The sequence below is a fragment of the Crocuta crocuta genome, unplaced genomic scaffold, assembly GCF_008692635.1.
Source record: "Crocuta crocuta isolate KB4526 unplaced genomic scaffold, BGI_CrCroc_1.0 scaffold318, whole genome shotgun sequence".
Classification (NCBI taxonomy): domain Eukaryota; kingdom Metazoa; phylum Chordata; class Mammalia; order Carnivora; family Hyaenidae; genus Crocuta; species Crocuta crocuta.
The window spans coordinates 1256730-1280610 of record NW_027531425.1 but is presented as its reverse complement, the minus strand read 5'-3'; the positions used below and the strand labels follow the sequence as shown (position 1 = coordinate 1280610).

The 23881-nt window shown below is 46.9% G+C and overlaps 1 protein-coding gene across 1 annotated transcript in view; it reads right to left on the bottom strand.

Moving 5' to 3' along the window:
• Window positions 1-23881, bottom strand: part of DSTYK (dual serine/threonine and tyrosine protein kinase) — a 49501-nt gene that overhangs the window by 10851 nt on the left and 14769 nt on the right. The window contains exons 2-9 of the mRNA XM_077771968.1: window positions 20682-21067; window positions 8921-9590; window positions 4357-4589; window positions 3870-3953; window positions 3078-3254; window positions 2339-2468; window positions 1363-1519; window positions 794-926 (exon numbers count right to left, since the gene is read on the bottom strand). Of these exons, the coding sequence (XP_077628094.1) occupies window positions 794-926; window positions 1363-1519; window positions 2339-2468; window positions 3078-3254; window positions 3870-3953; window positions 4357-4589; window positions 8921-9590; window positions 20682-21067 (1970 nt within the window). The remainder of the gene's footprint in view (window positions 1-793; window positions 927-1362; window positions 1520-2338; window positions 2469-3077; window positions 3255-3869; window positions 3954-4356; window positions 4590-8920; window positions 9591-20681; window positions 21068-23881) is intronic.

The window sequence follows — 23881 nt, the reverse complement described above, 5'->3', positions numbered from 1 at the left end:
AGGAAGTTGTGACAATTACACCTTTTTTTTTTTTTTTAAAGTGAGCTCTCTACCTGATGTGGGGCTTGAACCCCTGACCCCAAGATCAAGTGTCACACGCGCCACTGACTGAGCCAGCCGGGGGGCCCCTGGCAATTACACTTTCTGATATCCCCTTCTGGTGCTCAAGAGAGGCTCTTGGACAAAGGAGGCACTGATAAATACTGGTTGATGAAACAACAAAAACTGGCTTATCCATGAAGAGCAAAAACAGGGAGAAGGACTAGCAAAGCTATAGGATGGTTTTCTGCTGTTGGGGCGCCTGGGTGGCTTAGTCGGTTAAGCGTCCGACTTTCGCTTAGGTCATGATCTCGCGGTTCGTGGGTTCGAGCCCCGCGTCGGGCTCTGTGCTGACTCCCAGCTCAGAGCCTGGAGCCTGTTTCAGTCTGTGACTCCCTCTCTCTCTGACCCTCCCCTGCTCACGCTGTCTCTCTCTCTCTCTCCTAGAAATAAATAAAACATTAAAAAAAAAAAAAATTTAAGGATGGTTTTCTGCTCCCCCGCGTAGTCCCGGTTTGTACCACCATCACGAGAGGTGAAGGTGGTGAACTGGCGGTGTTCTGGATAAAAACTGGGCCAAAAAATAGACTCAAAAATCTGCAAGATGTTTCTGGATTAGGGTAGTCAAGCTTGACTGGTCCAGCAAAGTCTTGTGAAAGCCAGAAGGTCTGGCCAGACAAAACAGGACGGCAGGCCAGACAGGAGCCCACGGCCCTGGCTGCACGCCGCACGCCACCCCCTGGCCTCCCCTCACCTTGAGCCCAGTGTACAGGTCCCGGTGCAGCCTCTCCATGATGAGCAGCACGGCGATGCTGGAGCCGCCGCCGTAGCTGTAGTCGATGACTGAGCCGTGGAGGTCCACCAGGCGCTCGTGCTTCGGCAGAGACCTGGCGGGAGCACCAGAGCTTGGGGCGCAGCGCTCTGGCTCCGGCGCCGCCACGCGGGAAGGGGCAACCCTCACACCCCACTCTGTCCAGGTCCTGAGGGAATGGCCCTCAGAACAGAGGAGCGGCAAAGACAATGGCCTCTAGCAAGGACAAAGAATGACACAATCTGAAAACAGACAGACTGTAAGGGCTGAGGAAGAAGCCAAACGGACGGCAGAGCATGAGAAATCAGGATGGCGGGGAGGGGACAAGCAAAGACACCGAAGGCCCGGAAGAGAGCACGACCGGACCAAACCCGGAAATACTGTCTACGGCATCTTGGGACACAGGAATAGAGACAGCGGGCACACTGCAGCTCTTGGTACGACATTTGTATCAGACTTCTGGCTTCTTCTCTGGATCCTTCCCCATAGGGATAAATGACAGGAGAACCCACCTCATGTAGTGAAACTCCAGAGCCAGGTCATTCCAGTGCTTCTCATCTGGAGGGACGACCGACTTGAGGGCACAAGGGAAGTGTCCTCCCCAGTTGTCACACAGGTACACCACACCATACTGGCCGCGGCCCAGTTCCTGACCCAGTTTAGGTTTACCTACGAGATACGGAGACAGGGATAAGGCAGGAGGAATGGGAGGCTGCTGGCCAACCTCCCTAAGATTCCTGAATGTGTGCGGTCCCTGGTTGGCTCAGTCAGTGGAGCATGTGACTCTCACACTTGGGGTTGTGGGTTCGAGCCCCACACTGGGTGTAGAGATTACTTAAAAATAAAATCTTAAGGGTGCCTGGGTGGCTCAGTCGGTTGAGTGTCCGGCTTCGGCTCAGGTCGTGANCCCCCCCCCCCCCCCCCTGTCTCCCCCTCCCCAAAAAAAAAAAAAAAAAAAAATTTTTTTAATAAAATAAAATAAAATCTTAAAGATTGCATATGAAAAAAATACATATATTTTATTTATGGAAAAAAAAAGGATTCTCAGATGTGGATCTAAAAGTAGGAAGTTGTAATTCTGACGGTACTGGAAACCAGTAGAAAGTAACCTAACTGGTTTGATTTATTTATTTATTTTTCATATTTATTTATTTTTGAGAGAGAGACAGAGCGTGAGTGGGGGAGGGGCAGAGAGAGAGGGAGACACAGAATCTGAAGCAGGCTCCAGGCTCTAGCTGTCAGCACAGAGCCCGACATGGGGCTCAAACCAATGAACCACGAGATCATGACCTGAGCCAAAGTCGGACGCTAAACCAGTCATGTCATCTGGAGTATACAAATAGCAGGACCAAAGAGATGTTAGGGTTTCAAAAACACATCAGTGGGTGCTTAGGCAGCTTTGCAAGGGAGCAGCGTTAGAGGTAGAACACGCGAATGCCAGGTATCCAGAAACTTCCTCCAATTTACTTGGGAAAAACAAGGACTCACGATGTAACAGGACATCCTGTAAAGAACGGCTTTCCAGAGAAAGGCGAGCCAGGCGGGGGGCATGATCCTTACGAACCTTCAGCCATAGATCTTCTGTTTTCTCCAACCGGCCTGAGTGGCCAGCTTCTAGCTGGGAGGGAAACAGAAAGACGACACATGACTTACCAAGTCCTTAGTTTGGCTTCCTCACCTATTATACGGGGACAATAATATCTACCTCCTGAGGACCACGGAGAGTTACACAAGCTGTGTGGAACGTGGCCCCGACACTACCACACAGTGAGCTCTCGATAAATGACCACCTTTCTTCCTGGACACGTAATCAATCTCCACACCCTCCCCTCTACACACACGTACACACCTGCGTGTGCTCACACATACACACAAACACTCCGAGGGGACAAGCACATGCTACATCACTGTGAACCAGTATGAAAGTTACAAGCCCACCCCTCTCTGTGACTCATTTCTAAAATACTAAATCAATAAAATTCCTACCCCTTGCTTTTCATTTCTCACTCAGTGAAACAGGGAGAAATGAACTGAGTTCCCTCCATGTTCCCAAGAGTTAGAAAAATCTCCACATGAAAAATGCATTGATGAAACTTCCTATAACATGATATTATCCTTTAACACAAGGAAGAGGATGCGCTGATGATTTCAGAAAAATTATGCACAGAGCAGCGGGCAAAATATTGCTCCACAGGTAAGGCTCTTCTCTCTCTTCCCACATACCCACCTGCCTCAAGGAGGCCGCAAAAGCCTCGTGGGAACTGTTGAGTCGGGTCCGGAACTGGCTGCAGATGCTCTTGGCCAGCTTGGAGGCACTGAGGCTCTCGATGGCCTCCTGGGCCACCTTCCTCTTCCATTCCAGTGTGATGGCAGGTGGGCTCACCCATGTGATGCGCTGGATGATCTGCGGGACGAGGAGAGTCAGCTCACTCAGGGGTGCGGACAGGAGCCACCAGAAGGAGCCAATGCCCTTTCCCTCTGGGCTACCCACTCGTTAGGAGCAGGCTAGTAAGAGAGCAGCCACGTGAAGGCCCAGATTCCTCTCCACTTCCATCTACCTCACCATCAGGGCCCAGGCCTCAGGAAAGCTTCAGAGAACATGAGGCCCAGTCTACATGCTCACAAACCCTCACTGCACATAGTCAGTGCGGGGGGCGCCCGCTAATTCCCTTTCTGGACTCGGTATGGAATAAGAGCCACATCAAATTCCAGAAAAGAAACCACACAAATGGCCTCTGGCTTGATTCTGAGAGAACATTTCAGATGGGGAGAAAGGAATCTGAAGAAGCTAGCAAAGGAGAGTCTTAGGGCTGCATAAAATATTTAAATGCACCACGTTCAAGCGGCACCATTCCTAATCATCTCAGAACAGGCCAGGCCAGAGCCGTCCTGGGCAGGCAAGTCAGGACAAACGGCCCCCCACCTACACCAGCAGAAGATCCTACACATCAGCTGCTATGGGGGTGCCTATGGTTCTGAGCCAACCAGGGCCAGAGACTGTTCGCTAAGCAAGCCCCACCTGTTTGATTTGCTCCCACAGCATCCTTGTAACCGAGGACCCTGAGTGAAATGTAACTTCAACATGATAGGCGGCATTTAAGATCTGAAAGAGAACACAGACAAAAGTCAATATGCCCTGAGCAGAGGGGCTGATTAGAACGTGGGATAAATAATATTTACTTAGAGCACAGAGTCCAGTTTCAAGGTTCCCAAATATATCCATTGAGATGTGTGCAGAGCCAGTGCTGGCTGATCATCAATTTTGCAGCTCTCTGGGCCCCTTCACTTCCCTCTTCACCTTTTTGCTCATCACCCCAACCACAACCTTGCAGTTCACAAGCACCTCTGACAGGTGGTGCTCATGTGATGGAAAAACTAAATATGATTCAAAGTGGATGGGCAAAAGGGCGAAAGGGAAATTCCTGGCTCACTTGAGGTTGGGTTTCCGCACGGTGTCTGCCACCTGGGTTACCCACAACATGGTGTCCTAACCATTCTTCGAGTACCTGTTTGAGATAATTACTGGTGATGTGAATGGAGACGTCCTGGGACTTCTCCAGGCTCTGCAGACACCGTTCCAGGGTTCCCACAAAGCTCTCACGCAGGTAATCCACCGAGCTGATGAGCTTGTTAGCCACCGCCTGATTAAGCCGGGAGATGATGAGCTCCTGGATCTGGCGGATGCAACATTTGATTTCTCTGGTGCCCACTGGCTCTCCGTTCTCGGGGACAATGACATCTATGGAGGCGAGAGAGAAGCCAGGTGGCTGTGAGAGGAAGGGGCAGGCACTGAGAATAAAGGCCTCTCCCAAACAAAGCCAAGGAGCTACCAGCATGATGGCTATAAGAGACACGGCCTGCTGACGAACTCTCACCTTCAGGATGATGAGGGGCCAGCCGATCCTCTGCTGCTTCAGGCATCTAAGAATACTGAGCAAAGGCAACTGTGTCTAGAGTGAGACTATTGATGCTGTCAGCTTTTATGTCACATTTATAGGAGGGGAGGATCATTTATTGAGTGCAGACTATTTGACAGGCACCATAATATGTATTTTATATATGCAATTGAATTTAATCCTCACAATAACTTTGTCAGGTGCGTATTTTTTTTAAATGTTTTATTTATTTTTGAGAGAGAGAGAGAGAATGTGTGAGAGGGGGAAGGACAGAGAGTGAGGGAAACAGATGATCAGAAGTGGGCCCTGTGCTGAGAGCAGTGAGCCCGATGTGGGGCTGAAACTCAACAAATGGCAAGATCGTGACCTGAGCCGAAGTCGGGCACTCAACCGACTGAGGCGCCCCGTCAGGTGGGTATTATTGGTCATATTTTATAGATGGGGAAACCGTCTCAAAGAGAGGACAGAGGTGGCACTCAGAAGGATATAGTACAGTTGGGAAGTAACACAGCTAGTATTTGAACTCACAGCTCAGGGACTGCAAAGCCTTGGATCTCTGTAACCTTTCACACCGCCTGGCTCCTGGAAAAACCCGAGAGTCGGGGACTCAGCACTAATCAATTACTAGATAAATAAAAAGTACAACTGGAACACTGTCACCATCCTGCTACCTCCCAGAATCAGAAATCTGTTTTGCAAGCCAGAGGACAGAACTTAAGAGAAGACAAATGGCCTGCAAAAACTCCATTCCTAAAAAAACACTCTCGTGTCCACTGTGGGACTTTAAACTCGTGCTACCTCTGTGGGGGAAATCTCGTAAAATCTATCAAATTATTTTAATCTATCAAAATGTTAAACTAACCAACCAACCAACAAAAACATTCACATACCCTTTGACCTAACTATTCTGCTTCTAGGAACTGTTTTTCTAGAATTATACCCTTACAAGTCCAAAAGATATGTATGTAAATAATGATCAGTGCAGTACAGTTTGTAATAGTAAAAAAAGAAAAAAGAAAGAAATAGCCTAAATGTCCACCAGTAGGGGTATAGTTAAATAAAACCAGGTATATCGATTAGAAGACAAATCCATATGTATATTTTTGGAAAGATCTCTAACATAGGAGTTCAGTGAAAGCGTAAGGGGCAGAGGAACATATGAAGGAAAAGTAGATGGCTGGAGAACAGTATCCTTACCTCTGAGTCAAAATATTACCTTTAAAGAAAAGCAAAAGCTGGGAGCCTAGGTGGCTCAGTCGGTTAAGTGCCGGACTTGGGCTCAGGTCATTATCTCGCGGTTCGCAAGTTTGAGACCCACATCGGGCTCTGTCCTGACAGCTTCAGGTTCTGTGTCTCCCTCTCTCTGCCCCTCCTCTGCTCATGCTCTGTCTCTCTCTCTCTCTCTCTCTCTCTCTCCCTCAAAAATAAAATTTAAAAAAATGTTAAGAAAATTAAAAAAAACAAACACCCAGAAGTCTTTTCTAAAGTGTGTATGCCATATAGCCAGCATACATGTGTTACTTTTATTTAAAAAAACAGTACCAGAAATCTGGCTCCTTAGGCCGTATGGTAAATCTTCTGGCCTCTTCTAAGTCTACTTATCATTGCATCAAGGGTCTCCAGGAAGAACTTAGAACAAGGTAAGGTAGTAGACATGTACATCTTGTCTCATACACAGCCAAATAGGAAAGCAGCTTCACAAATCCATCATGTAGCTAACAGAGCCAGATGTCTGATCTACTTGTTCCAAGTTCCCCTGCATCTGTTGAACTAACCACAGCATCCCAGGCACGAAACACGGTGTACCTGGCATACAATAAACAGTCAAAGATTTCACAGGCCTTCCCAACATCTCCACTGCAAGTCCTCTCTACAGTGGGAATTCACTGAAGAGTCATCTGTGCTCATCTTTAGGAAGACCTATAAGAAATAAGGCACCTGTGCTTACACTTGTGTCTGTAAGTGTGACACAGCCGTATACCATCATTCACACGCTCACTCAAGCTCTGATGAGGTACTGTCCGCGGACTCTGTGTTACCTGCTGTAAGAGATCCAATGATAAACAAGACCCTACTCTCCTTCATCTCTAGGATTTTAGAAAACAGTCAGGAGAACGTAAATAATTGTAATAAAGAAGAGTGAAATACACCAGAAATTTCACATACGCATGAAATGCTGTGGGAGTTCCGATGCATGCGATCACAATTGGCCAAGAAAAGTAGACGTCGTCATGAAAAATGTTACCTAGAAGAGGCCGTGAAGGGTAGACAGGATTTGGAAATTCACAAATAAAAGACATGAGGGGTTTAAGGCAGAACAGGAGCAAAGAAAAAGTGAAGGAAGCATATGGAGGACAGCAAGCAGTTGAGACCGACTGAAATAGAAATTGCAGGAAGGGGCATCTCGGGAAAGTTGGTCAGGGCTAGGCTTTGGGAGATCTTTCACATCAGGCTAATGAGTCTAAACTTGGTCTGTAGGAACAGGGAGCCACTAATTTTCGGAACAGGGATGCACTGGAGACGGGAGAGGAAGGTGTCAGGGAGAGCAACAGGTAGAAGAGGACGCAGAGAAGCAAAGGTAGATATGAAACAGGGAAGGAGACTCGTCAGGACTTGGCAGCCAGCCGCCCATGAGGACGACAGAGGGCAGAGAGCTGGACACCACGCTGAGCCTCTGTAGCCGGTATGAGGCCGATGGCGGCGGCGGCAGTACCAGAAACAGGGTAAGAAGCAGGAAAGCACGGAGACTGACTCAGAAATCAGACTGTTAGATTCAAATTCTGCCTTTACTCTCCAGTAGCTGTGTGACCTTGAGCAAATTACTTAACCTGCCTGAGCCTCAGTTCCCTCATCAAGAGGATGGCAATATGCAGAAGCCACACAGGGACTGGGAAAACAAACAAATAACATTGATGCAAAGAAAAGAAAACTGACACTAGCTCCCATGTTAGAAATTCAGATTGGGGGGCCTGGATGGCTCAGTCAGATAAGCATCCAACTCTTGATCTCACCTTGGGTCATGATCCTGCACTTCATAGGCTCTAGCCTAGAGTCAGACTCTGCTGACAGCATGGAGCTTGTTGAATTCTGTCTCTCCCTCTCTCTCTGACCCTCCTCCTCTTGCATATGCTTGCTCTCTCTCTCAAAAATAAATAAACTTAAAAAAAAAAAAGGAAAGAAAAGAAATTCTAACTAACAGGTCTGAAGTACTCTGTGCTGGTCTCAAACATTTATATTTCCAAAGAGCCTCCCAGCAGATTCACATGTACAGCCAGGATGGAGACCTCAAAGGGTAACTTGCAAACCACTTCACTTTATTTTTTTTTTAATATTTTTATTTATTTCTAGGAGACAGAGAGAGAGACAGTGTAAGCAGGGGAGGGTCAGAGAAAGAGGGAGACACAGACTCTGAAACAGGCTCCAGGCTCTGAGCTGGCAGTCAGCACAGAGCCCAACACGGGGCTCGAACCCACGAACCGCGAGATCATGACTTAAGCGAAAGCCGGACGCCTAACCAACTAAGCCACCCAGGCGCCCCGCAAACCACTTCACTTTAATGATCAGGTGGTGGGACTAACATTCTTGTGGGAGATCCACAGACCGGTCAGCATACAAGGCCAGCCACATCTAAACCTCAGCCCCAAATGACCTGACTAGTCACCACCACCCAATTTTGTTAACAGTCCCATTCAGGAAGAATGGGACTTCCGGAAAAGCTGAAAACAGGACTTTGGGAAATGCTTGTGAGCGGAGCAGCCTGGAGAGAAAATGAGACCACAACACACACAAAAAGAACCAATAAGGAAGCACAGGCCAGGCATTAAAGCCAAGGTCAAAGCATGGCTTACTAACATTATTCAGCATCTCTTCTCCAGCCCCATCAAAGTCAAGGGGATACAGATACACACTGGAGATGAAAGAGCACTATTAGGAAGAACTTACCAGAAGTTCCTGGGAAGGAATGACAGTGGAATCTGCCAGGAAAGCCTCTGAGAACAAGAGAGGCTACTCGGGCTAAGTGATTTACAGTAGGCTCCTGCTATCAACAGTTGGATAGATGAGATCCCCCTGCATTTCCTTTGGCCCCTAGAATTCATGGACTCAATTTCTGGCCAGCAAAGGGTTTAAGAATCCTCTGGTCCCAGCAGCCCACGCCCAGCTTTCTGGGACCTACCTTTAAATTCCATGTTGGCAGCATCGTCCAGAAGTTCCTCCTTCATGGTGTTCAGCGTCTCAACAATCATGTCCTTCATTTCCTCCTGCTTTCGGTTGGCAATATTCATCAATGATTCATACAACTCGTTCTCCTTTTTTCGAGTATATTCCAGACGTTTGGGAGTAATCTGCAGGTCCCGCTGCATGTCAAAGGCCTGGTTAATAAAGATGTCGAGGGAGCGGCAATGCACCAGGTTCAGGGCCTTGGCCGCGTCCACCAGGCGAGTCTGTAGCACCTGGTGAGAAAATGTGCTCAAGTGTCTCAGTTTCTCACTCTGTTCCACCAACATGCTCTGAGCTTTAGTGTCTTGGCCAGGAGCCCCGCAGTTACAGTGACTGCTGCTCAGATAGCCCAGGTCGATCAGCTGGTGATGGAGTGGTGACCTTTCATTCTCCATTCTTCTGGGAGAGGAGGAAATGATCTCCGAGCCCAGCTTCGGCACTTTGAAAAAGAACACCGGAAAGGAGAAATACTTTCGGATTTCCTGAAGCTCTTGCTCATCCCTCTCAGAGAGTTCATCCTTGTGGAGTGCATAGGTTATCACAGGCAAGAAATCATTCACCAAGTCACCCAGAACATCCACTGCAGGCCGGAGGCCTTGGCACGGTGCTACCACAATGTCCACTTCCTAGAAGGGGAAGGGTGGTGGTCATATCAGCATTTCAGGGTCAGAACCAATCCTTGCCTCCCCAGAGTCCCACACTGAGACCAAAATCCAGATCTATGAGGGCACAACGGGACTTCGGTATGCCCCAGTCATTAGTCCAACTCCTTCCTGGTTTACCAGCACTCCCTGGTGCAGCCTGTGCACACAGGCACTCGTCTAGAGAGAGAAAGCAGTCAGTAGAAAGAATGGCAATCTCTTTAGCCACTTCAGAAAAAAGAATTTAGTTCCTGGCTTCCCTCATTGTTTGGAAAGACCTGCTGATGCCCTCCAATGAAGGAGTGAGACAAATAATGCAAGGAGAAAGAAGTGCTGTGGAAATAGTCAGATCAGGACTGAGGCTGCCTGGAACATTCTTCCCATTCTAATCCTCGTTCATTGCACTCACCCAACCTTTCAAAGCCAGCTAACTCCCAGGCCAGCTTCCGAGCAGGCTTCCATCTCCCTGTGTACTCATGTCATGCCCTTAGACAGTCTTTCCTAGAACAAAATCCCCAGCACTCTCTACTTCCCTTTTCCTTAATGTTCAACACATGTACAATTAATTTTTTTTAACCCATCTTCCCTATTAGCCTGTCAACCCTTTGAGGGCAGGGACCACGACTGCCTTGTTAGCTACTGTAACTCCAGTTCCTAACACATGGCCCTCAATACTGTTGGATCAATCAAGCAACAAACTAAAAACCAGGCTTGCCAGATATTATTACTGTCCTATCTTAAAAGTCTGCAGGTATCTCAAAGTCTTAGCCACTTCAGTCTTGGTAATACCTTTATTCTCATGATCACCTGGTAGGACAGAGACTAAGGTCTGTCTACTCAGTATTTAGCCTCTGCATTATTGGGAAGGCAACAGCCTCAGACAAGATGGTCAATAACCGGGTGGGGCTTCCAGGAAAGCTCCTGAGAGGGGGTTTGACTCTATCAGGAAGTGCGCTCTTTGAGCTCACCCTTCTTGCCTGTGGCACAAAGGTCATCCCACAGCCTTAAAGCAAACCTGAGGGCAGAAGCCAGCACTGAGGATGACGGAGCAAAAAGAAATAGGGGGTTTGGGTCCCTGATGACTGCAGAGCTGCCACACCAGGCTAGCTTCAGGTTTCTTTCACAAGGGGAAAAAAATTAACCTCTAACTTGTTTAAGCAAGCCCATTTTCCAGACTGACTGTTCCATATGATTGAACCCAGTCATGAGTGATATACCCAAGATAAAGATAAAGTGAGTTGCAAGAATGAGCTTCGGTTTAGAAACAAACCTCTACAGGTCCTTTACTAACCAAAAGTTTTTGTTTTGTGTTCTACTTTTATTTTTAAGTTTATTTTTTTATTTTGAGAGAAAGAGACAGCATGCACACATATGTGCATGCAAGTGGGGGAGGGGCGAGGGGGGAGAGAGAATCTGAAGCAGGCTCCACACTGTCAGCGGAGAGCCCAATGCAGGGCTCGAACTCATGACCCCTGAGATCATGACCTGGTCGAAATCAAGAGTCAGACACTTAACCAACTGAGCTACTCAGGCGCCCCTATGCTCTACTTCTTTCCTGAGGACCCTGAGGCACTTTGGAGCATGCATTTCCATCCACTGCATACGCTGCTGCTCGTTTCTATCTCTGGAGGTATCTACTCTGCCTGGCATCCTGAACCTAAGGGCCAATCCGGAGACTCCTGCCTTGATAGCCACTGCAGGCACACCAACTCCTGAGATCTTCAGGGATCTGCAATTCCAAATCAGGCCTCCACAGAGTTATAGCACATTTTACAGAGTTATAAAAGAATTCAGCACAAATCTGCTCATTTGTGTCCTTAACATTTGTCGGATGTTGCAAATTTACTTTATTTGAGATGTAAAAGATACACAGTTGTTTATTTTCTTTCAGACTGATACTCTGTTTTCATTCCTTACCTTATTGAACAGCAGGCATTTTTGATGAAAGAAATTTTAGATAAAAACCTGGGACCTTTCCAGTACGAAAGAACTGGAAAATGCTAGCCTATTGTCTCTTGTAGTCTGTATGTGTGTGTGTGAGAGAGAGGGAGAGAGAGGGGGAGGGAGTGAGGGAGGGAGAGAGGGAGAGGGAGAGAGGGAGAGAGGAAGAGAGGGAGAGAGAGAGAGAGAGAGAGAGAGAGAGAGAGAGAGAGGGAGAGAGAGAAAGGGAGATCTCCTATCCTCAGAAAAGCACAAGGTCTCATCTTCCCCAGTAAATAACTAGGAAGTTTAATTCACAGATGGGTCACCGAACTGGTGTTTGGCTGGCCCCTGGGAACTCCCTAAAGCTAAAAGTGCTTATAGCATCTCACCAACTATGATTTGAGCAAACACTAAAAATCCACCTACTTTCTGTCCAAGCTCAGGCCAAAAAGAAATCTGCTGTTTCATCTATGCCTGGAATTGCAGGAAATGTCTTCTGGTTGGTAGACTGGTCTGACACTCATCTCACTGTTCCAAACAAACCCCCTTTCACTATCCTGAGTCACTCTGTGATGGCATGAATCACTCCATGAGGCATATTCAAAAAGTGGGTAAGAACTTTTAAGGCTGAGACTAGAACACATAATTGTCTGAATGCCAACATTATATAATACATAATAATTTAAAAACAACAAGAAGAGAATCCCAAGGAATGAAAAGCTACAATAAGGTGGAGAATTATAGGTGAATATGTTTTTTAAAATATTTATTTTAAAGTTGCAAACCTTTCTTAAATATATACATTTTTAAAGACCTAAGTCAATCTGACTTATCACAGGAATATTATGAGAAGAAAGCCTAGGGGCGCCTGGGTGGCTCAGTCGGTTAAGTATCCGACTTCAGCTCAGGTCACATCTCACAGTTCGTGGGTTCGAACCCCACATCAGGCTCTGGGCTGACAGCTTAGAGCCTGAAGCCTGTTTCAGATTCTGGGTCTCCCTCTCTCTCTGCCCCTCCCCCACTCATACTCTGCCTCTCTTTGTCTCAAAAATAAATAAACTATAAAAAAAGAGAAAAAGAAAAAAGAAAAGAAAGCCTAAAGTAGGAGTTCTTTAGAAAACTGTCAGGAACAATTTTGTTTGCTTGCTTATTTCAAGGGTTTTCTTAAAAGTCTAAAATCAATGTCTACTTAAAATCCATTTTGGGGGCGCCTGGGTAGCTTAGTTGGTTGAGAGTCCGACGTTGGCTCAGGTCATGATCTCACAGTTCATGAGTTCGAGGCCCATGTCGTGTCCTGCGCTGACAGTTTGGAGCCTGGAGCCTGCTTCAGGTTCTGTGTCTCCCTCTCTCTCTGTCCCTCCCTTGCTTGTGCTCTGTCTCTCTCTCTCTCAAAAATAATAAGCATTAAGAAAAAAATTTCTCAATGTCCATTCTGTATGTGCAAGAAAACCGAAAGCTGCAGAGGCCGTTTGCAGAACCAAAATCCTTCTCAGGAGACGGCTGACTTTATGTGCTCACAGCTGCAAATTCATTTTTTTTAAAAAACGGATTCAGGGCTTTCTACTGGTGGGTGCTGCCCAATACGGTGGCACCTAGAAAGAAGGCGTCCACTCCTAACCAGATGTTGTACGAAATAAAGTGGATTGGAACCGAGTACTGTGCTCCTGCCCCTCGACTCCCCGGAGAACTGCCTCATGCAGTCGGTCTCGCTGCGCCTTCGTGGCCTTCGTGGCTGCTAGGAAATGGGCAAAAAGAGCTGCGGCCTGACAACCTGGCAGCAGCACACGTGAGTCTGGGATGTGCTATGTGATTTTGTGACACTTACGGTGAAGGGATGATTCATCCCTGACAGTTATAAACAAAAAGGGAAGCCAGCACGGTCTCCTGGAGACAGGGAGTGAAAAAAGTAATAATCAATATGGAGAGGAGGAGCCACACCTGCTCTGGGCCCTGTCAGGGCCACGTGAGAGGAAGTCTGATCTCGGACTGCTTTGAGGAAGGCTAGCTTCCTTCCCAGCACCTCTGTCGGGGCGTGGCGCTTCGCGAGCGTCCAGTAAACAAACGTGGGACGGAGGGATGAATCAATGATGCCTTCACTACTCTTCAATAATTGCATGTGAATGTGCTGTCTTTCAACCCATATCCCACACATTTATCTGCAATTGCTGTTTTCTCTATGCTAAGAATAAAGCAGTGAGTGAGCATTTTACTCCTAACTCAATCAGGGAAAAAGAATCTCAGGGAATCCTAAGAGTACCCCATAATTCCCACTGTGAGTCACAGTGAATCCCTAAAGAGCTTTCTCTTGTAGAGTACATTCTGCACAAATCTATAGAATCTGCAGAAGTTGGTGCATTCATCATCAATTTTCTTGGCAAGATTAAGAGAATGCACAGAAAGGAGATTGCTACTCTGTAAACACCCAGAAGTGACCTCTTGGGTTTTATCTTTGATGTAAAATGACATTATCTTAAATGCCCAGAAGAAATTGCTCAATCACTGAAGAAGCCGGACCACTTCCTAAGAACACCAGCCCTTACTGCGGAAGACTCCTTAGCCTATGGTTCGTGGCACATCACCGAAACTCTGTTCTGGCAGAGGAAGAGTATATTAACTGATGGTTCAAATAGAAGACAGCCATATACTCAGGTAGCTCACAGATGCCTTTGCTTTCTCTCCAGTTCTGACCTCAGGTTCACATCACACAGAAAAGAAGCACACCGTCTTGACCTCAATCCCTGTCCCTCTGTACCGCCCGTTCTCCTCCCCGGCCATTCTCACAGGGCTGTTGATTTTTCCGGTTTGTTTCCACCCAGGATGATTCCTCTTCATTTTTATAGGGTTCCCAGAACACTCTTACATATTAACTACATATTAAGGAAAATACCTCTCCATTCTTGCTACATTATAGAAAATGCCTTGCTGAAGATATACTGAATAGCCTCTGTGCAGCTGTATTCAACAGCTATTCAAACGTCCAGTACCATAGATACAGATAAAAGCAGGAATCTGGGGGCCCCTGGGTGGCTCAGTCAGTTGAACACCTGACTCTTGATTTTGGCTCAGGTCGTGATCCCAGGGTTGTGGGACTGAGCCCCACATTGGGCTCTGTCCTGAGCTTGGAGCCTGGTTAAGATTCTCTCTCTCTCTCTCTCTCTCTCTCTCTCTCTCTTTCTCTCTCCCCCCCCCGCTACTCTCCCCTGCTCATGCTTGCTCTCTCCCTCTAAAATAATAAACAAACAAACAACAGGAATCCGAAGCTTTATTCTCTTGTCACTAGATTCATCAAAGCAGAGAGACAAAGTAGTAGGACGAAGAAGAGAGAAGAAGGAAGGGAAACCTTCACTTTATACTTTAAGTTCTGTATTATTTACCTTTTAATAATCTCTTTCTCTTCTTTCACTACAAAAGTATTTCGTAATGAATTATGAAGAACATTGTCTCTAACCAGAGCAGGATAATGACTGTAAGTAAGCTGGGACAGGAGTGACTTAGGCTGGACGTAAGTTAGGAGTTCCCACATGGTTGTCAGGGAAAGGACTGGGAACTGACAGAGGGGACATTCTCTTCTCAAGGACACGGATCCACACATCCAGGGAGGAGGGGACTGGCTTACTGTGAAGTGCTTTACACACACCCTCTCATTGAGGCCTTGCACCAGTCCTCAAAGACACAGACTGTTACCCCCACCTTGCAAATGAGGGAACCAGCACAGCCACACGGTGAAGTAACAAAGCCAGCATGTAAATCTGGGTCCGCCGGACCACAAAGGGCACGGCTAAATGGTTACCGAAGGTCCACTGTGTGTCAGGAACTGTCTGGGCTGAGGTTGGGGAAGTTCTGAAAGAAGAAATCAAGGGTGGACGAGATGACTTTAGCAATCCTAACGAGCCCAGTTTCCAGTTAAAAAGTGTATCCTTCCCAACCCATGTCTCTGCCAGGAAACAATCTGCAGGGACTCACTGAGATGCCAGGAAAGAAGTCAAAAAGAGTATTTTTAATAACCCTAACGGTCTGCTGACAGTACCTGCAGCCTCTGAGTCTCTGAATTCCCCACCCCAACCATCCTCGACTTAAAGTGAAACACGCAGAGCTCTGAGACAGCTCAGAAAACACCAAGGGAAGCCTCAGGGTCTAAGAAAGAGGTACACGGGAACCTGGAAAACAGTCGAAAGAAGAAGATGAAGACTATCATCTCTGGCAGACTTTCTCCCTAAGAGCTCACCTTGGACGGCCATATGGGAAGTGCTGGTGGTGAACTGAGAAAACACAGCCTCAGATTCAAGCTGTTCTTTTTACTTTGTCGTGGGCATAGAAAAAACACAAACACAAAACAAACCCCAAAAACAAGAAAAAAATCTAACTTGCCTCTAAACCACCTATATATAACCTTAATAGGGAAATTAACCTACGGTGGGTATTTGTAGGTCTCCTGGCCGAGAGCAGCGTATGCAGGCTGGTTAGTGCCTGCTGCATGTGTTACTGCGCATCAGGGGAAAGGCAAGAGAGAAGTTAAGTGTGATGAGTACAGCCTCACTGCCCAGAAGAAATTTATAATTTCACATCTATTTGAAGTTCCAATACTTTTTATTAACATGACACTTTAGTTCCCCTTTGTCTTTGCCCCATAAAATCACGGTTTCCTTATTGTAATTCTATCTTTCGAGTATCATTCTTTACCTTGTACATATTACCCCAACTTGGGGTCTTTTCCCTTGGAATGGCTGTTTTTTATGTAATTCCATATACTATCTCTTCCTAAAAGGTATCTTCTTGCCCCAAGAACCTTCACCCAGCTTTCTTCCCGACTTTTTACCAGTTGACCGCTACCTTTCAATCTAAAGACATTCAGGAGAAGATGTGGTGTCTAATCAAATGGAAGCAACACACAACACACTGAGTTTTATACGGCACCATCATACACGTCAAAAACTAGACAAAAATTTGAGAGAAGTTGGTTTTCCAGCAACACTGTTTAGTAAATTCAGAGGTTAAAATGTTGCATAAATTTGTTATTTTAAGTAAAATTCTTTATGATTTTGAGTTGTGAAAGCATTGACCGCTGAGAAATTAAATGTCTGTATGACATTAAAAATAGATTACTTCCGGGCACCTAAGGGGCTCAGTCAGTTGAGCATCCAACTCTTGGTTTTGGCTCAGATCATGATCTCACAGTTTGTGGGTTTGAGCCTCGTCTTGTGTGCTCTGTGCTGACAGTGTGGAGCCTACTTGGGATTCTCTCTCTATCCTTCTCTCTCTCTCTCAAAATAAATAAATAAACTTAAAAAAAAATAAGAATTAAAAGTAGATTATTTCCAAGGAAGCTGGGTAGCTCAGTCAGTTAAGCACTTGACTTCAGCACAGGTCATGATCTCATGGTTCGTGGGTTTGAGCCCCGTGTCGGGCTCTGTGCTGACAGCTCAGAGCCTGGAGCCTGCTTCAGATTCTGTCTCTCTCTCTGTCCCTCCCCCGCTCACATACCCTCTCTCTTGAAAATAAATAAACACTAAAAAAATTTTTTTAAATAGATGATTTCCATTGCTAGCTGCTCACTGATGGTTATAAAGAGAAAGCTTCACTATTCCAACTGGTTAGAGTTAAAAATAGTAGGGGAAAAAAGGAGTTTATGTGCATGTCATTAGACCTTGCCTGGAAACATTAGTCCACCTCAGTTCCCTGAAAGACACCCTGCCGGACAGCCCTGAGCCAATGACCAAGTCAGCATGTGGCAGTCTGGCTGCAGGTGAGATGTACACTCGTCCAAAGGGTGGAGACACACAGGCCAGCAGGGTAGCTGTCAGCAATAAGTGCCACCATAAGTAAGATGCCACAGCCAGGCTGCAGGAGGCCAGGCTCAGACTTAGAAAGTTGAATCATTTCAGCTCCTTTCTACTCCTTTTCTTATAGGCATTCTCAGGAAAAATACACACATACACACACACACACACACACACACACTCCCAACAGGGAAAACTCTGAAGCAACACCGGTGTCTCACCGCACTTGTAAGAGGAGGCAGTAGTGGACGTGCCAGAAAGGGGGCAAGAGTGGGGAAGGGAAAGTGTGTACACGGACACAGACCCAGTGAGCGTGGTGGACGGCGAAACAGGTCACTGTTTGGAAAATGAGTTTTAACACAAGATGAGGTTCTAGAAAGTAATGGCTTGACTGTGTCCCTCTGCTGCTGAATTATGAAGCAAGGATCTCAGGGGACCCAGAGCTACAAAGCTGGGAATACCAAACACTAAGGGTCCGTGTGGTCCAGCCTCTTCTGAAATGAACCAAAAATGGCTGATTTATGACAGCTTTCAAGTACTGTATTAGAAGAATGACCATTGTCTAAGAGGGTAGGGGGAAATTCTGCTTTGATAGTTTGACAGTTGAAAATGAACATCTCATTTCCCCTAATTCAATCTTGGTTTCCTTGAGCTAAGTGTTTCCTTTCTTTACCACCCCCTAGAAACCAAATGGAAGGGCTGTTTAGAGCTAACTCACTCGTCCTAAAAATAACTGGAGCTAAACAAAAAACATCTTTTTCTCTGGCACAAAAATCAAGGTAGCTGTGAAACGCTCCCGGCACTGAGGCCTGTGAACGTAACGAAGACAGGAAGCCGACCACAGTGGCGAGCAGGGCCCGAGCTCCACAAAGCCTACTTAGGCTTCTCTGAGGTGCGGCATCAAGGGGATCCAAACTTAGAACCGTTGGGGTCCGTTGCTATTTCTACATCAAAACCACTGGAGAATAAAGCAGATCCGGAGAAACACTGGCTAAGGAAGCCCCATAAACCACATGAAACAGAACATAAGAGCCTAGAGAATTCCTCAAGACAAGTGAAGAATATTCCTCCAGAAAGAGAATACTTATTTCGGAGGGAAAAGCTGATTTGGTGTCTCAACTTCCCAACCAACTGGCCTCCTCAACCGTTACCCCAGTTGAGCGCTTGGCACACCTCGGGGGCAGGCAAGGGGGGGCTCTTCTCAGTAAGATAAGTGCTCACATGGGCACCTGGGGAATGGCTCTCACTTTCCTGTCCAGGACTCACTTGAATGACTTCAATTCATGGTACAAAAGTAAATGAGCATTAAAAATTAAAGTCAATAAAATGAAGGGATCCAGAGAAATCAATCAAATAACGTGCCTCTCCTGTACGTGGCTTTGTTCACATTCCAAGATTGTTTTTAAAAGGCAAGAACAGGGGGGCCCCTGGGTGGCTCAGTTGGTTAAGCGTCCGACTTTGGTTCAGGTCACCGATTTCATGGTTCCTGAGTTCGAGTCCCACATGTCGGGCTCTGTGCTGACAGCTCAGAGCCTGGAGCTTGCTCCGGATTCTGTGTCTCCCTCCCTCTCTGCCCCTCCCCCACTCGCACTCTGTCTCTCAAAAATAAACAAACATTTTAAAAAAAGAATAAATAAATAAAAATAAAAGGCAAGAACAGGAAGAATCGTGGCCCAAACAATAGCAGTCATAGCAGCTATCTAACAATGTTTTCTTTAAGCTGCAGGTCCTAATGCAGTGCTCCACAGCATCAACTTTAGGGGTGCTGCCATCATTTTTACTAAATGAAATCAACTAGGACACAGAAGATAACAGTGTATTTTGTAAAAAAGTAAAAGTATTGTTCCAGGAAATTTTATTTCAATGTATATGTGTACATATGTACTAGGTCTTGACATAAAGTGTTATTTCTTACGGTGAGTGAAATTCTTCACGTATATTTTAAGTAATCTCTACACTCAATGTGAGGCTCAAACTCACAACCCTAAGATCAGGAGTAGCATGCTCTATTGACTGAGTCAGCCGGGTGACCCCAGTGAACAAAATTCTAAGAAAGTCTGAAAACCCACTGAGCCACTGGAACCTGAAGGAACCAGACCAGGCCGTTACATCACGGAGGACTGTGTATGGCTCAAATACTTGTGAACTGTGAAGAAGCTCGCGGGTCAACTGAGCAGCCTCGGTCAAGAAACAAGGATTACAGTCAGAGCTACCGTCAGCGTTCTCCAAGAGCCCTCTCGGCACCCTGGAGCGAAGGAGTGCGAGCTCTCGGTCAGAGGAAAAGAGAGCTGAGACTCAGCTCGGAGGAAACACTGGCTTGTGCACAGAGCCCCTGTAGCATTTATCAAGATAAAAGAAATCTGGTCTTTGGAAGGAAATGAGATGACAGTTTCTACTTCTGGAGTGTCAAAGGCCATGGTCACAACCAAAGAAATCATTCACTAACTGGGAGATCAGGTATTTTAAAACACGGGTAGGTAAGGAGGTTACAAGAAAGAAGAAACAAATCTCCTAGTCTTGCTAAACTAGCCCTTCCTTCCGGGCACAGCTAAGCAACACGAAGGGACTCTAGGTTCTGAGCAGGTCTGCATTCTTTTAATCTTCCCCACTCCTGACCCCGAACAGGGTCACATTCTCGGCTGCTCCTCACTCAGTCTAATCACTTAGCGAGTCCCAGCTGTGGGGTAGGAGAGGAAGCTTGGCACGCAGCTGAGGCCTCCCTAAGGGGAGACAGGAATACCGGACAGTCAATACGAACTCTCGGAAGATGGTGCGAGGGGTGTGCTCTCTCACGGGAGTTCACTTCAAAAGAGAAGCAAAGATGGTCTTCAGATGATGGGACCTCCCTGTCTCCTTACGCTGAGCCAGACTTGTTGCTGGGCTCCCAAGTTCCTTAGAAAGTAGGAGACATGACCTGTCCCACTTGGTAAATAATGGCCAGGTCTACAGAAAACCTCACAAGGTTCTTCACTCGGCCTCAGCTCTAGTAAGAGCATTATTAATCTATTACCTTATCAGTCCTTTTAGAAAGGGATGGCTGGAGACAATTCTAGCAACACCTTCCAGCTGAGAAATGAAAAAGGATTTCTAGCCCTGACCATAGTTATTCTGCGAAGGCTTGTCACGATGCAAGGAGCATATTCCTTCTGCAGTAGAAAGGGAGATACGGAGGTGAGGAGACAAGCACATCGTTCAGGATCGTGCAGCATGGTAGCAGAGGCAGGGATGGGCACTGCTGTGGCCTTGGTCTTCAGCTTCCTAGGCTATGCACTCTATCAGCTGATGCCCGGAGCCCAGACTATATACGTGAAAGCTCAGCTACAGGGAAAGCCAGAGCGTGCATGTGCAACTGTCGTAGGGGGTAGGAGACCAGTACCTGTAAGAGAGCGTGGTGCATCGTCACCTCCAGTTCAGCTAAAACATGGGCGGCATCCTCTCCCTCCTCTTGGACCTCCAGGTCCTCCTCGGGGATGGTCTCCCAGTTGCCCTGATGAGCAACCAGCGTGTGCACTAGTTCGTACTGGCCGGGGAGTGCCAGGCTCACTCGAGTCTGAGTCCCATAGGTGAAGCGGAGGCGCCGCAGCTTACAGTTCTCCTCACTGCCCAGCCTGGCGGGAAGCACCCGCACCCCCAGCAGCAGGTTCAACAGCTGGCACTTGACGTCACAGTCCTGGCCGAGGATCAAGATGCAGGGCAGGCAGTCTGCAATCTGCTGGAGGTACTTCTCTTCCTTAGCCGGAAAGGCAATGCAGCTCAGCTGGCCTGGGGTGGGAGGGTGGAGAGTATGGAGAGACAGTGAGGTGGGGTAGACAGAGACTTGCACAGAGACCCAGTCAGGATGCCCAGGTCCTAGGGAAGAAGCATCTCAGAAGCTCTTGGTTGGACGAGACATCAGGAAAATGACTCAGTCAGAGAAGGCTCCCCAAATACCAAACAGTCGTCCCCTCCCTGGCTTGTCCCCAGAGCAGGTGTCTCTACCTAGAAAGGTGGCAGTGACCTGATCCCTCCCCCTTCCTTTTACATCCAGTGGTGGGTCAGCCCAAGGAGTATACAAGGACTCAATCGCAATCACGAGATCACTGAACTGACAGAGCCAGAAGGGACTACACTAACCCGGGTGTGAATCTGAGGGGAAACTGTACCGAGTATGTCAACATGAAAACCTTTGTGACAGAAGACCTAACACTTAAACATAAGGCCCATTTAAATGTCTCCACCATCTGCAAGTTTGGCTTGTTACCTTCCTCATTTATGGCATAACTTATAACGAAATGTGTGAGCTAATCTTTCCATATACATGTATTGAAACACAATGTTATTCAAGTTTGCCTAAGCTCCAGATTTTCCAGTCCAGCTCTCTGATGGCGGCTGACGGCATCCCAGCTGCCAAGTCTTCTGTCCTCTTAAAGCTTCAGGCGCTCGGTTAAGATCAGTATCTCCTGACCAAATCACATTCCTTTGGTTTATGGACGGCAAGGCTTCGGTGTATGTTCCTAAAGTATGAGAGACCTCTGTCTGGGAAAAGGAACCTGAAATTCATGGACCTGAAACACTCAGATGCATTCTGAATGCAATCATTCCTGACCTGGGTGCCGGTGCCCACTCCTGCCTAGGATTCGCGCAGCCCCTGCGTTTGTTCAGAAAGGCCCAGACCGCGGGTTCTTAGGCTGTAAGAAGGCTGATCCCTGGGCAGCCACACACACTCTTACTGAAACTCTGTATGGTACCAACTGAAAAGGATTCGCTTTAGTCATCTCACTGTGAGCTGCTGCCCCATTCCTGAGCTGTCCACTTTGTTCGCGTAAGGGGGGCTCTGATTTAAGAAGCTCTTCTGCTTCAGGATGCACCTTCCTATTACAGATCCTCAAACGTCCTTCTCTTCCACACATGGCACCGCCAAAAGGTTTCTAGAAGTCTACCTTCACCCAGACCCCTCTGTGCATCTCATTAGGCCCCTCCTTTCATGCCAGTCTGTAAGTCCAGCACCTGGCCGGCACGCGTATATCAGCAACACGGGACACCGAGACAGGGAAATCTCCCCTCCTGGGCAAAAGCTGGGTTCTTTTGAAAAAGCAAGGGGTGGTAACTGTGTGCAAGGTATTTACCAAGCACAAGAGTAACCCACCAGACCACTGGTCTAATCTTCGACTCACAATCTAAAAGCAAGGGGACGGGGTGCCTGGCTGGCTCAGTCGGTAGAGCATGCAACTCCTGATCTCAGGGTTGTGAGTTTGAACCCCACATTGGTGGGGAAATTACCTAAAAATAAAAAGGAAAGAAGAGGGGGGTGAGGGGCAAGCAAGGGGCAGGGAGGGGCGGGAAAGGGGAAGGAGAGGAGAGGAGAAGGACATGGTCAATTGTGCAACCACTTAGCAAGTAGCAATGGGCTAGTCCTGAGTCCCTTCCTATCTTGTTTTATCTAAACAACACCGATCATGGTCTATTCTAGTTATCTGTTCATAATGATCAAAAGTAGGAAGGACCATATTTCTCTCTGTATCCTCAACACCCAGCACAGTGACTGACTAGTAGTAAGTACTCTCTAAGTTAATGCACTTGCTTGCTCAGTTTATGTTTAAGTTTCTGACTTTGGCTCAGTCATGCTCTCACAGTTTGTGAGTTCAAGCCCTGCGTCAGGCTCTGTGCTGACAGCTCAGAGCCTGGTGTGGCTTTGGATTCTGTGTCTCCCTCTCTCTCTCTCTCTCTCTCTCTCAAAAATAAATAAAACAGTAAAAAATATTTTTTAAAAAAGAGTCTATTTATTGTGGGGGCACCTGGGTGGCTCAGTTGGCTAAGTATCTGACTTCGGCTCAGGTCATGATCTCACAGTTTGTGGTTCAAGCCCTGCATTGGGCTCTGTGCTGACAGCTCAGAGCCTGGAGCCTGCTTCGCATTCTGTGTCTCGCTCTCTCTCTGACCCTCCTCTGCTCATGCTGCCTTTCTCTCTCAGAAATAAATAAAACATTTTAAAAAGTTTTATAAAAAAATAAAAAAAGAATCTATTTATTGTGGAGAATTATCTTCAGAAAGCTGTAAGCAGTTCCACCAAGTACTCAGAAAAGTCCAGACCGTGGTGAATATTTAGGGGCAACTGTCATTCCTAAAAACCTTCATGTCAACACGGAGAGAGGACCTGGACAACAGACCAGGACCTCCCCTTCACCTCACAGAATTTAGCTGCAATGGTGTCCACATGAGCCATGAAAAGGCTAGATTCACTCTCACCCACACTTTCTATCCCTTCCTCCTTTCCCAGTGCTGCTCGATTCACAGACAGATGTCCAGGTGAAAGTCCACACTGACATCCTTCATAACTCCTACAATGAAAGTTGACACATTAAAAAAAAAAAAAAGCAACCTAAATGAGCATGGAGAGTGGATAAACAGAGAACTAAAACCAGCTCATCACTTTTCAGCACCAGAGGGAGAGATCACAAAACCTCTGAGACAAAATGCCAACTATAGGAGAGCCAGTAAAACCAGCTCCATCAGCCAAACCACAGTAGACACACCCCATTAATCATCTGACCCAAATCATCACCCTCCCCCCCAATCTCTGTAGTGACACAAACCGCC